The sequence below is a fragment of the Choloepus didactylus genome, chromosome 13 (assembly GCF_015220235.1).
Source record: "Choloepus didactylus isolate mChoDid1 chromosome 13, mChoDid1.pri, whole genome shotgun sequence".
Lineage (NCBI taxonomy): Eukaryota > Metazoa > Chordata > Mammalia > Pilosa > Megalonychidae > Choloepus > Choloepus didactylus.
In genome coordinates, this window is record NC_051319.1 from 94,362,482 (window position 1) to 94,373,925 (window position 11,444).

At 48.9% G+C, this 11,444-nt stretch overlaps 1 protein-coding gene across 1 annotated transcript in view; it reads left to right on the top strand.

Annotated features, from left to right (window-relative positions):
• The window catches only part of PPARGC1B (PPARG coactivator 1 beta), a 101,202-nt gene that overhangs the window by 74,147 nt on the left and 15,611 nt on the right, over positions 1 to 11,444 (top strand). The window contains exons 3-4 of the mRNA XM_037801661.1: positions 7,025 to 7,240; positions 11,123 to 11,239. Coding sequence (XP_037657589.1) covers positions 7,025 to 7,240; positions 11,123 to 11,239 — 333 coding nt within the window. The remainder of the gene's footprint in view (positions 1 to 7,024; positions 7,241 to 11,122; positions 11,240 to 11,444) is intronic.

The following is an 11,444-nucleotide window of genomic DNA, read 5'->3' on the forward strand; positions in this document are numbered from 1 at the left end:
TTAGAACCATTTCCTGTGCTGGATCTGAATCTGTACCTGTCTGGGCAGCTTTTATCCCCTCACCAGGACTGTTTTATTGCCTCTCTCAAGTAATGCTGGGAAGAGCTGCTTTCCATGCCTGCTGGTCAGAACCGAGGCCCTCTGTGGCCAGGGTGGGTTCCAGATCCTGTATTCTCTCACTGAATTCTCATCACCACCTTGTGAGGCAGGTGTGATTATTTCCTGCACATTATAGAGGAGGAGACGGGCTTGGAGAAGTGAAGTTATGTGCCCGGGGCCACTCACCTAGTCAGTAGCTGAACTAGATTTAGACCCAGTGTGCCTGTCTCGTAAGCCAGGACTTTATAACCTGGGCAACACCCTAATGGGCATGACGCACGTTTATTGGGCAACCGCTCTGCGGTAGGAGTGTCCCAGACAGTTTGTGTATATTAACTCATTTGATTTACTAATGACTCTCTGTGGTAAGTACAGTTAGCTGCATTTCTCAGGTGGAGCCTAGAGGTCCTTTTGGAAGTGGCAGAGCCCAGGCCTCTATGGTATGCCTCCATGGCCCTGTGTGCTCCTGCGCCAGTTGGTGTTTCCTTTAAGAAAGCCTCTTATATGGAATATGATGAAATATTATTCTGGAATTTGTTTCCAGATAAAGCAAGTTCTGCATGCGTTTGTGTGTGTGTGCAGCATGGAGGGTAACAGATGAACTGACAGCCATGTTGAAGCTGGGGACAGCGTACCTGGGATTCATTATTCTTTCCTTGAAAGTTCCTCCCCCAAAAAGATTGGGGGAAAAAATGTATCTCCCTGTGCCTGTCTGGCAATATTATAGTAATAAAAATTACTGTATCCAAATGCCATGCTGTTTGCCATGAGCATTGCTCCAAGATTTTATTGTCCATTCCAGAAATGTTTATCGAGGCTCCTCCATGTGTCAGGCACTGGGTACAACAGTGGACCTTGCAGTCCAAAGGAGGAGACTTCCCCTAGTCCAGGAGACGCTTAAACACGCAGTGGTGTCCTGTGACAGGTACACCAAGCAGATAAACCTGGGGATAAGAAAAGGATCTAAAGGCTGAGTGCTCAGGAAAGACCTCTCTAAGGAGACATTCCAGCTAATAGCTGAAGGAAGAGAAGGAGGTAGCCACATGAAGATCAAAGAGCAGGACCAGAGCTTTCTAGGCAGGAAGAAGTAAATGCAAAACTATGAAGCAGGAAAGGCTTGATATGTTGTAGGAACAGAAAAGCTGAAGAAAAGTAGCTAAGAGGAAAGCGCTAGAGATAAAGTAAGAAGGTAGGCAGGGACCAGATCATGAAGGAACCTGTGGGCCATGGTAAAGAGTTTTTATCTTTTCCAAGACTATTCCAACCTATAAGTAAAATACTATTAATAACCCATTCTGTAAGTGAGGCTCAGAGAGGTTAAGTAAGTTGCCCAAAGTCACACAGCTAGGTAGGGACTAGGCTAAGTCTTTTAACCTAGTAACTGGATACCCTCCACCGCTACACTGAACCCCTCAGAGGATGCAGGCCTCAGGCCACAGTGGCAAGAGTACTGGACTAGGAGTCAGAAGGGCTGGGCTGTAGTTCTGGCTCCATTTCCTTATCTGAACAATGGGAATGATACTTATGCCATGCTGCTGCCTCCCTCATAGGAGGCCAGCTTCTGGAAAGTGCTTTCAGGTCCTGGAGAGCTAATGAGTGAGAAGGGTTGAAATGCTATGTGCTCCAGATACTGCCCTTTGCTCCTGCCAGAAGACCACACCCCCTCTCCCAGACATTACAGGCCCCCAGCCTACTCAGAGACCAGCCTAGACCCACCAGTGAGCCTTTGTAAAGGTCCTACTATGTGCATGAAATGGTTTCAGGCGTGAGTAAGGCTGGAGCAGTCCCCGAGTCCCAGGCTGGTGAGGAAGACAGAGTCCTCACCATTAGTCAGACCATGTGGCAGAACTCTGCAGAGCCAGCCCCTTTCCCCTGCACGGCCTGCAACCCCCCTGCTGTCCCCAGGTCCACCGTTACACTCTGTTGTCCCTTCTCTGGGTGTGATTATGTGATTAGTGCCTGTCTCACCCCTGGATGATTGTGGGGATCATGTGTGGATTGCTCATTCTTGTATCCCTGGGACTTTGCATAGGCCTGGGCCTTTTTTAGGGCTTAATAAATATTTATCATGTGAATAAATCCTTTGATGCCCAGCTCCCATGTTGGCTCCTCCCAAGGCAGTTGGTCTTGTGGACTTGCATCACATTTGTGTCAGCACTTACAGGGGTGAGTGTGTGTGTCCTTCAGACCATGGGCTCTTTGAGGACGAAAAACATTCAGTTCATCTTTGGGTCCCTAGCATGTTGTAAGGACTCAATTCATTCTTGTTGAATTATAATATTTTATTTCCTGACAATGGCCAGACATGAGCCATTCCAGAATCCTTAGGCTGGGGTTCAGGGATTGTAGGTTCTAATTCTCCCTCTGCCACTAGCTCTGGCAGCTCCATTTGACCAGTGGGAATCAGCCCTCTGCCTATGTCAGAGCTATGTTGTAACAATCAAAAAGCGCCATTGCTATGAAAACTGACTGGGAGAGTGGAGAACCAGCCACAGTTATAAGGGTTGACAATTCCCTGGGGACAGGGACATTGCCATCCGCTTCTTTGCACGCCTTAGAGAGCCTAGGGAAGGGGCACAGCAGGCACTTAGTAAATATTTTTTGGTGGTTCTGCCACAACTTGCTGTGTGGCCTTGCACAAGTAGCTCCTTTTGGTTGGGCCTCAGTTTCCCCATGTGAGGAATAAGGAAGGGACATGGACTAGACCAGTGGTTCCTAATCTGTCATGTGGGGAGGACACTGAGCACTTTTAGACTTTGATGGTTCTGTGAAACTCTGGACCTACTCCCAGAAAAAAATGTATAGATCCCTGATTTCCTGGACCCCAATTTAGCCCCCTAAGACTGTGGGGGATCTCTAACCGTTCTTTTGGCCCTGATCGTCTAAATCCTATGCCATGACATTCCTTCAAGTCACTCGAGGCCCTCAAAATGAAACATTTTCCCTCAGATTTCTTGAAGCCTCCTTTTTCTCCAGCTTGAGATCAGCTCAGGAAGGCTGGGGGTGGGGCTGAGTCTATTAATATCCCTTCCTCAGCTGATTAACTCTCCATTAATTTGCACTCGGTTTCCTAGTGGAGCAGGGAGGGTGGAGCTAATGGGCCCAGGGAAGAGGGGAGGGGCGGTATGGTGTCCTGTGACGTATTAGCTGAGGGTGCTGACGGCATGTCTTGGAGGAAGCCATGCCTGGGGTGGAAACTCCACCAGGCCCCTCCACAGCCGGAGCAGCCCAGGGAAGGGTGGGGAGAGGGGAGAAGCCTTCTGTTAGTTGTTTGTGTTTTTATCCAATCTGATGGGTCCTTCTTGAGGTCTTAGCCATTTAGTACTCATTTTGGCACCCTGCCTGGTACTGAGCTCTCAGTAAGTGTTCCATAAGTCCTGGGTTTTGACCCCACCACTGACTTTCTCTGTGACCCTGACAGCTCTCTTCACTCCCTGGGGCTTCATTTTCCTCAATCTGTAAAATGGGAGGGTTGAACTAAAAGAATGATACATAGGTTTCATCCTGAGTGGCTGCTGTGATTGATGCATAGTTGTTGCCTGGAGTGTGGATCAAGAAAGGTGCTAGAGGGGAAGGAGCGAGTGCCACAATTGACTGGTAATGTCTGCCTGGGTGAAGGAGCGGGAGTGGTAGCTAGCATGCCACAGGGTGACATCTCTGATCACTATATTATGCCTGAAGGTCCTTCCACCTCTGACATTTGTGATCATTTATGCTATCTCTGGACCATTTGCTATTCTCTCTGAAAAAGTAGGAATTCTCATTCCATCCACTGCCAATGACATCATTTCTGAATGATTTTCCTCTAGAATCTGTTCTCTGTGAAGCTTATCTCTATCTCTCACCATTGATCAGAGTTCATTGTTTTGTTCTTTCAACAAGTCTGTTTTAGTGCCTCCCACATCCCATGCCCTGAGCTAGGCCCAGACACACCTTGCAAAGCACTTTCATCACCATTTGAGAAATGGCTTTTGTAATAAGCTGGAGGTGGGGGGGGGGGGGGTGCTGCCAGAGATCATTGGAAGGAAATGACTTGCCCAAGGTCATCCATTGTCAGGAACCCCAAGAGTGGTCATTGAGCTCTGTATCCCAGGATCTTGACTTCGTCAGGCTGGACAAATGGTTCTGGGAATGCAGACTTGGGGGGTCTGGTCTGAGGGTTCTGGGAGGCTTGCTGATGGCTGGGAGCAGCCTAGCGAGCCCCATTGCATTCCAGATCCAGAGTCCCAGGGCCTCCATCCCTGGGGCCTGAGCTAGGCCCCAGCAAAAGCTTCTTTTGACCTTTCTTTTATTCTTAGCTCCGTTCCAAAAATCACAAACGTGTTTGTTCTCCCTTCCCCATATCTCCCCTCTGAGTTACTCAGCTGCTGCTCTGGCTGCAAGGCCTGGAACAGATTTACTGCAGCCAAAAAGCGATCACGAGATGCATATTTCAGATGAACTTCCTGAAGGAAGGATAAACAGCCTGACCTAGGATGGGAAAGAGCGCTGGGGAGGCGTCATGTGACTGAACGTGCCTTCTGCCACATCAGGCCCCGGGAGCAGCGCTCCCTAAACGAGGGGCTAGTGTGTCACCTAGAGGCGTGAACCCTCTGGGTGTTGGGGGCTGTGAGTTGGTGTCTGGGGGTGGGCTGGGGGTGTGATGCTCAGTTATGGATCTTGGGCCATCAGAGAAGGAAGAGCCTCGGCTCACCTGTGCACAGTGCCTTTTGTTTGCTGTGTGACCCTGGACAAGTTGCTGGACCTTCATGAGCCGCAGTTTCCTTCACTGCAAAAAATGGAGATTAGAATAGTATCTCCCTGGTAGTGGTTGCTGGGAGGGTTCCCCTAGGCAGGGGCACAGAGCATGCGTTCCTCTCCTCTCAGCCCCAGCCCTCTGTCCTGGGTTTGCCTTGGCCTGGAATCCTCTTTCCTCAGCCCCTTGCCTGGCAGGTGTCCTCTCTCATGTGTCAGGCCTAAGTTTACGTTTCAGCTGCTCAGAGAAGCCTTCCTTGACCACCCTAAATAGCCTGTAAATCTTCCCCACTTTCTTATTCTCAAACACTGCTTCCTTTTATCTTCTTCCCAGCCCTCCTCACTCTCTACAGCGATCTGTTGTGTTTTTATTATTATTATTATTTATACAAAAGCACTATACTCTGTTTAACACCATACAATATTTGGTTAATTGAAAATGTTAAATAGGTAACGAGTGTTTTAATAATTAAAAACATTAAATAGGTAATAAGCGTTTTAATAATTTTGAAGACCGTTGTCAGTTTTAAAATGTAGCTTTTATTGCTTTGGTCACCTCAGCCAGCTTATACTTAGAGCTCTTTGTCCTTCGTTACAAGCAGGTGCTATAAACAACCACTTTCTGGCTTATGTCCTTTAGGGGTGACGGATTTCTCCTTCCATCTCACTAATTCCTGAGCTTTATCTTCTAAAGATTTCTGATTATCTTCATATTTTCTTTCTAAACCTTTCAGCAGTAGCAGCTTGCTGTTTGCTTGAGCCAGAAGTGTTGGTGCCTCCTTTTGTGGTGTTTCAGCTTTTCTCCTGGCATCAGCTGACTCTTCAGTCAGAGCAGCAGACAGGGCCAGGCTGGGGTGTGGGGGGCAGAGCTGGGCTCTGGCTCACTGGGAAACAGCTATTGGTCTGTGCTTCTGACAGCCCATGGGACACCTTGAGGAGGACACTCCTACCCAGATACGCCCCCCACACGCCCTCTGGATGGCCTGGATGAAGGGACAGCTGCTTGGGTTCTAGTGATTCTGCTCACTTCTCTTTCCCCTGCAACCAGTTCCGTCTCCTCCCGCCCAGCAGCTCCCCTTCACCCCCTGGGGAACTGAAGGTTGTCCTGGCCACAACCTGAGACTTCCATGAGTGGGGGGAAGAGTGACCTGTGTCTCTTCCCCTAGCAGCTCAGACCAGTCCCAGCCCCCCAATCTATCCTTTCCCGGGAGGAGCTGGGAAATTCCCGCTAAGCACCTTGAATTTCTGCACCAGAGTGTAAGCTTCCTGGGGGCAGGGGCTGTGTCGGTCTTGTCATGCGGTATCCCCAGCAAGAAGGACAGGAAGGGAGGAAAGGAAGAAGAGAGGGAGCATCTGCCACCATCATCATGGTTGCCGTCGTCATCACCGTCATCATTGTAGCAGAAATCATTACTGTTGTAGTCGTAGTAGGTTGTGGTAGTAACAGTAGCAGTGGTGGTAGTCCGGGAGGAGTAATAAGTAATGCATTAGCTTATTCAGTCCTCACGATAACCTTATGAGGTAGGCACAGTTATTATGCCATTTGACAGATGGGGAAACCAAGTAACTTGCCCAAAGACCCACAGTTGGTAAGTGTTGGAGCTGGGATCCAGCCCCTGCTCCAGAGCTCAAGCACCTTAGCGCTGCAGTCACCATGTCCCTCTGAGTGAGTGGGGTGGGCGAGCCCTGGTACCCCAAAGGGAATGGTAGCTGCTTGATGTTTGCTTTGCTTCTCACTTTCCCAGCTGAATGTGGAAGCTTCCAGCCCCTACCCTGCCTGGGCCCCAGTGGGGAAGGCCTGCAACCTGCAAGGGCATGCTGCTCCTGGTGGAGGGGGCCCAGGGGGTTGGCCACAGAAGGCTGTGGTTGCAGTTGTTGTCCTTAGTCAGGTGGATGGCCCTGGGCTCAAGACCGATAGGCGGCAGGACCCAGACTGGGACTCCCAGGGCACAGCCCATTGTCACCAGCTGCCTGCTCATTACATACTATGCTTCTTGGAGGCAATAAGGCATTTATTGGGCATCTGCTATGTCAGGAATCCTGAGCAGACCTGGCTGGCAGGGGTGTTGGCAGGACGGCGATGGTGGTGCAGCCGCTTGTGCAAACCAGGCTTCCACCATGAACACGGTGGAGTCTAAGGTGCTGACTGGCCGTCTCTCCCTCTCTGCCCCACCCACGGTCCTCACTTCAGATCATCGACAGTGAGAATGAGGCCCTCCTGGCAGCGCTCACCAAGACCCTGGACGACATCCCTGAAGATGACATGGGTCTGGCCACCTTCCCGGCCCTGGATGGTGGAGATGCACCCTCCTGCACCTCAGCCTCACCTGCCCCCTTGTCTGCACCCCCCAGCCCTTCCCTGGAGAGTTCACCAGCTCCAGACCCCAAGGTGGATGAGCTTTCTCTGGTAAGAACCTATTTCCAGCTGCTGAAGTGGTGGCGGCGGGGGCCTGGGGTTTTGGGCCTGGTTGAAGGGATGGTGGGTACAGAGAAATCAGCTCCATTTCCAGCCAGGGTATCTGTGCATCACCAGCAATGTGACTCATGGCAGAGAGCCTTGGACTAGGAGTGGGAGGCCTCCCTGCACCTTAGCTTCCCCACCTGAACTTCACTTGGTTGCTGCCAGCCCTTTGGGATTCCATGGATTGACCTTAGTTGTGTATTAACCTCCTGAATCAAATGCAAGCATTTTTCCTAAAGATTATACATGCATGTGGTAAAAATTCAAGCAGGAAATGTGGACAATTAAAAGCAAAATCTCTTTGCCCCCCTACAATTGCTTTTTCTTTCTCCTGAGGTAACCATGGTTACTGATCTGTAATGTGACTTTCCTCTTCCACCTGTTTTTTTTTTCCCCTTACTACAAATGGGAGCCCACATTATACACTGTTCAGCACTTTGCTTTCCTCGGTTAACCATGTGTATTAGGGTTCTCCAACAGGTTATGTATATGTGTATGTATATGAAATTTATTATAAATAATTGCCACACGTATGGAATTAACAGCTGGCAAATCCCAGCTGCAGACTGGAAATTCCAATATAGATGATCTTGAAATCCTTAGTCTGAATTCCCAGGGGAAGCTGACTGGCTGGCTGGCTGGCTGGCTGGAAATTACAGCAAGAGCCCAATGTTGAATTTGAGGCAGAAGTTCTTTTTCTGACCCCTGAAACTTTTAGTTCTGGCTTTTAAGACTTCCAACCAGTTGGGGGGAAGTGATAACCCACATTGCTGAGAGCCGTCTCCTCTGTTGATTGTAGATGCAATTACTGATTGTAGATGCAACCAATTGACCATGCGTGATCAACTATTATAGATATAAATCTCATCTGCAATACCCTCAAGGTACCATGGTAGATATTTATGTTGTTCCAACATATATTTGTTGTTACAAACAGTGCTGCAATCACTGTCCTGCTTCAGGATTTTGCCACATGTAAGCAGATCAATACCTAGAAATCGAATCCCTGGGTCTATGGATATACGATTTTTCGGTTTATACAGATACTTCCAGACTGCCCTCCCAAGTGGTTGTGTACTGGTTTACACTCCCATCAGCAAGAGTTAGTCTCTGTGAGCATATGTGGAATATGGAAACATGCACATGGAATAACAGAATTACAGTTTTCCAGGGAGGAAGTCTCCCCAGAAAACTGGACTTTTATCAGATTCCCAAAGGAGCCTGTACTCCAAAGTTGTTGAGAGAAGTTGTCCTTGATGCAGGCTAAGGGTCCCCCATACCAAGATGTCATGGGATGGATGTGAAGTCTAGGCTTAGCTCAACCTGTCTTAGCCTCGTCACCTTGGTGCTGTAGTGCCTGGAGGCTGGTGACACTCAGCAGGACAATCAGAGCTTATTAGAGCTGGAAGAGTTCTTAGGTCCTGGAGAGTTTGAGCTGGAAAGGTCCTTGGTGACCATCGAGTCCAAATCTGGGAAAATTGAAGCCCAGAGCAGGGACTTTCCCCTGGCCACACAGTATGTCAGTGTGCCACCTAGAACCCAGGGATTCTGACTCCTGGTCCAGGGCCCTTTTCCTGGTTTCCTGCTGCCCTCAAGTTCCCCAAAGCAGTGTGAAACATTTGCTAAGCACCCACCAAGTGATGGACATGAGAATATGTTTCACCCCACACTGTGGCTCCTGCTGATTGGAGTCTGGCTTTCTTTGAGACTGGAATCATCCCAGCCCTCCCAATTAGTAGTTATGCATCCTTGAGGCAGGTGACTAAACCTCTCTATGCCTCAATTCCCTGGTCCTTAAGATGGGGTTAATAATAGTGTCTATCTCAAAGGCTGTTAGAAGGGTTTCAGCAGATAATGCATGTAAAGCACTTAAAACAGTGCCTGGCACATAGAAGTTGCTCAATAACTTTTAGCTAAGTGAAGGAACTGGCAGACCATTAGTAACAAGAATTTTTAGTGCTTTTTCTGTATGGGACCTCTGGAGAGACCCAAACCTTGGGTTGGCAAAGAGCGGCCTCTGCTGGTGAAAGGGTGTTTCCTCTCGTGCGTTGGGATCTGCCTTCATTCATTCCACACACTCACTGAGCCTCCGTCTCAACACACTATGCTAGCCAGAGTGTCACAGACTCGCCTTCTAGACTCCCAGCTAGCCAGCAGAGTTCTCAAAAGGTCCTGAGAAGTTATCCAGTGCCCAGGTTCTTAGCGGAGCCACGGATCCCAGGGGGTCCACAGGCAGACTTTTGGGGACACGTGGAGCTCTATGTATCTGTGCATTCTTTGAAGTTCGGCATTTTCTCATGTTCTTAAGAGGGACTCCTGAGTCAGAAAAGTTCAGTTCCATCCATTGAGTCTACCCGCCCCCAGTTACACTAGCAGAGAACCAAGGCCCAGAGAGGGAAAGGACTTGCCCAGGGTCCCACAGTGAGGTGGGGCCTTGGCAGCTGGGGCCAAAACCTGGTTCCCTTTCTCCAGTCCGAGGTTCTTTTCCTGTCCAGAGTCAGGGGCTCACACACATGTGTGTATCCGTGTGGGGTCTAAGTGGGGGTCTTCGGCTCCTCGGGAGAATGTGGAGTAGCCTGTTCTCTATTTCTGGGCTTTTGGCACTCCTTGCTGGAGTGATTCGAGGTGGTAGGTCCACAAGGAAGCACTTGGTGCTGTAGTATACCCACCATGTTTCTCGACTTGTTCTCAACCTTGGCTGGGGTAGGATCCCTGTGGAACTTCCAGATGTGCTCAACTTCCAGCTCTCTTGGCTTGGATACTCTGTGCACCTGCCCTCGGGGTGCAGAGGCAACCCAGCCCAGGACAGATGGCAGCAGCTCTCGGGCTGACGTGCCGTGTGTGTGTGTATGGCTTTTGACAGATCCTTCAGGTGGGCCTCAGTTTCCCTGCCCTTAGAATAAAACTTTGAGTTAGATGAATAATAACTTCTTTTTTTAAAAAGAAAAGGTCACTGTATTGTTCTTTTTCTATTAGAGATTGAACAGTAATAATTGTCTTAATATTTTTTATAGGAAAACTAGAAAAGTCAGACAAGCCTAAGTGTAGAAAGCTTCCATTGGTATAAAAATAACTGGATGGGTTAGAGGTGATATATATAAATATAAACATGAACACAAATATAAATATAAATGGTGAGTATGTATAATCAAAGCCTATTTCGTGATAGGTTCACAAGAAAGTGGTTAATAGTAGTTGCCTCTGAGAGGGAGAAAAGGTGCCTGGGGCCAGGGGAGACTTACTTTTAATCGACTGCCCTTTAGTATTTGCTGTCTTTTTTCACCATTTGCAGGAATTACTTTTCTAATTTAAGAATTTTTTTTTTTTAAAAAGGTAATACAAATAAGCAAAAGGAACCAAAGGAAAATCAGCTAGAATCCCATACCACAGAATCATTTTGGTACCTAAATTTCCAGGTTGTATGTGTGTGCATGTATCTGTGTATACTATAAGCATACGCAGAGCATCCCAATAAAATATATACATAATATTTTAACAGGTAGAATAGGCAGACATCACCCAAGATCTGTTTCTCAAAGTCACCGATACTCTCCTGGGTTATTCACTTTGAAAAGGATTTGCATTTTATTGGGATACTTGTATTTGGGATTGCTAGGCGATCTGCTTTCTGCACTTAATATTGAGAACATTGTTCCAGATCAGTAGATGCCCTCCCGGTGTTCTTCCCATGGTCCAGTGGTGACCCGGGACCAGGCTGTGGCCGTCCCAAGGGGCTAGCTCGCTGCTCAGGCCCCTCCCCGCGATGCAGCTCACCATGGCCTCTGGCCGCCATTCAGCCTTAGCGTCTCTCCTCTGCTTCCCCTTCAGCTTCAGAAGCTGCTCCTTGCCACATCCTCCCTGACGCCAAGCTCTGACACCCAGAAGGAAGGGACCGCCTGGCGCCAGGCAGGCCCCAGATCCAAAGGCCAGCAGACTTGTATCAAGGTAATTTTGCACCTGTCCAAAGACTTGCCCGGGCCCCCAGGTGGCTTTTGGGGGTCCCAGGTGGCTTCAGCGCTTGTCAGGGATATCGGGTTCTTCAGTCGCCTTCCAGCACCCTTGCTCCCCACACAGCCCTTGCTGCTGGTGTACTAGATGCTCCTTCTCCAGACCCAGTCCCATGTGGGGTTCTGGAAAGAGCCCTGGACTT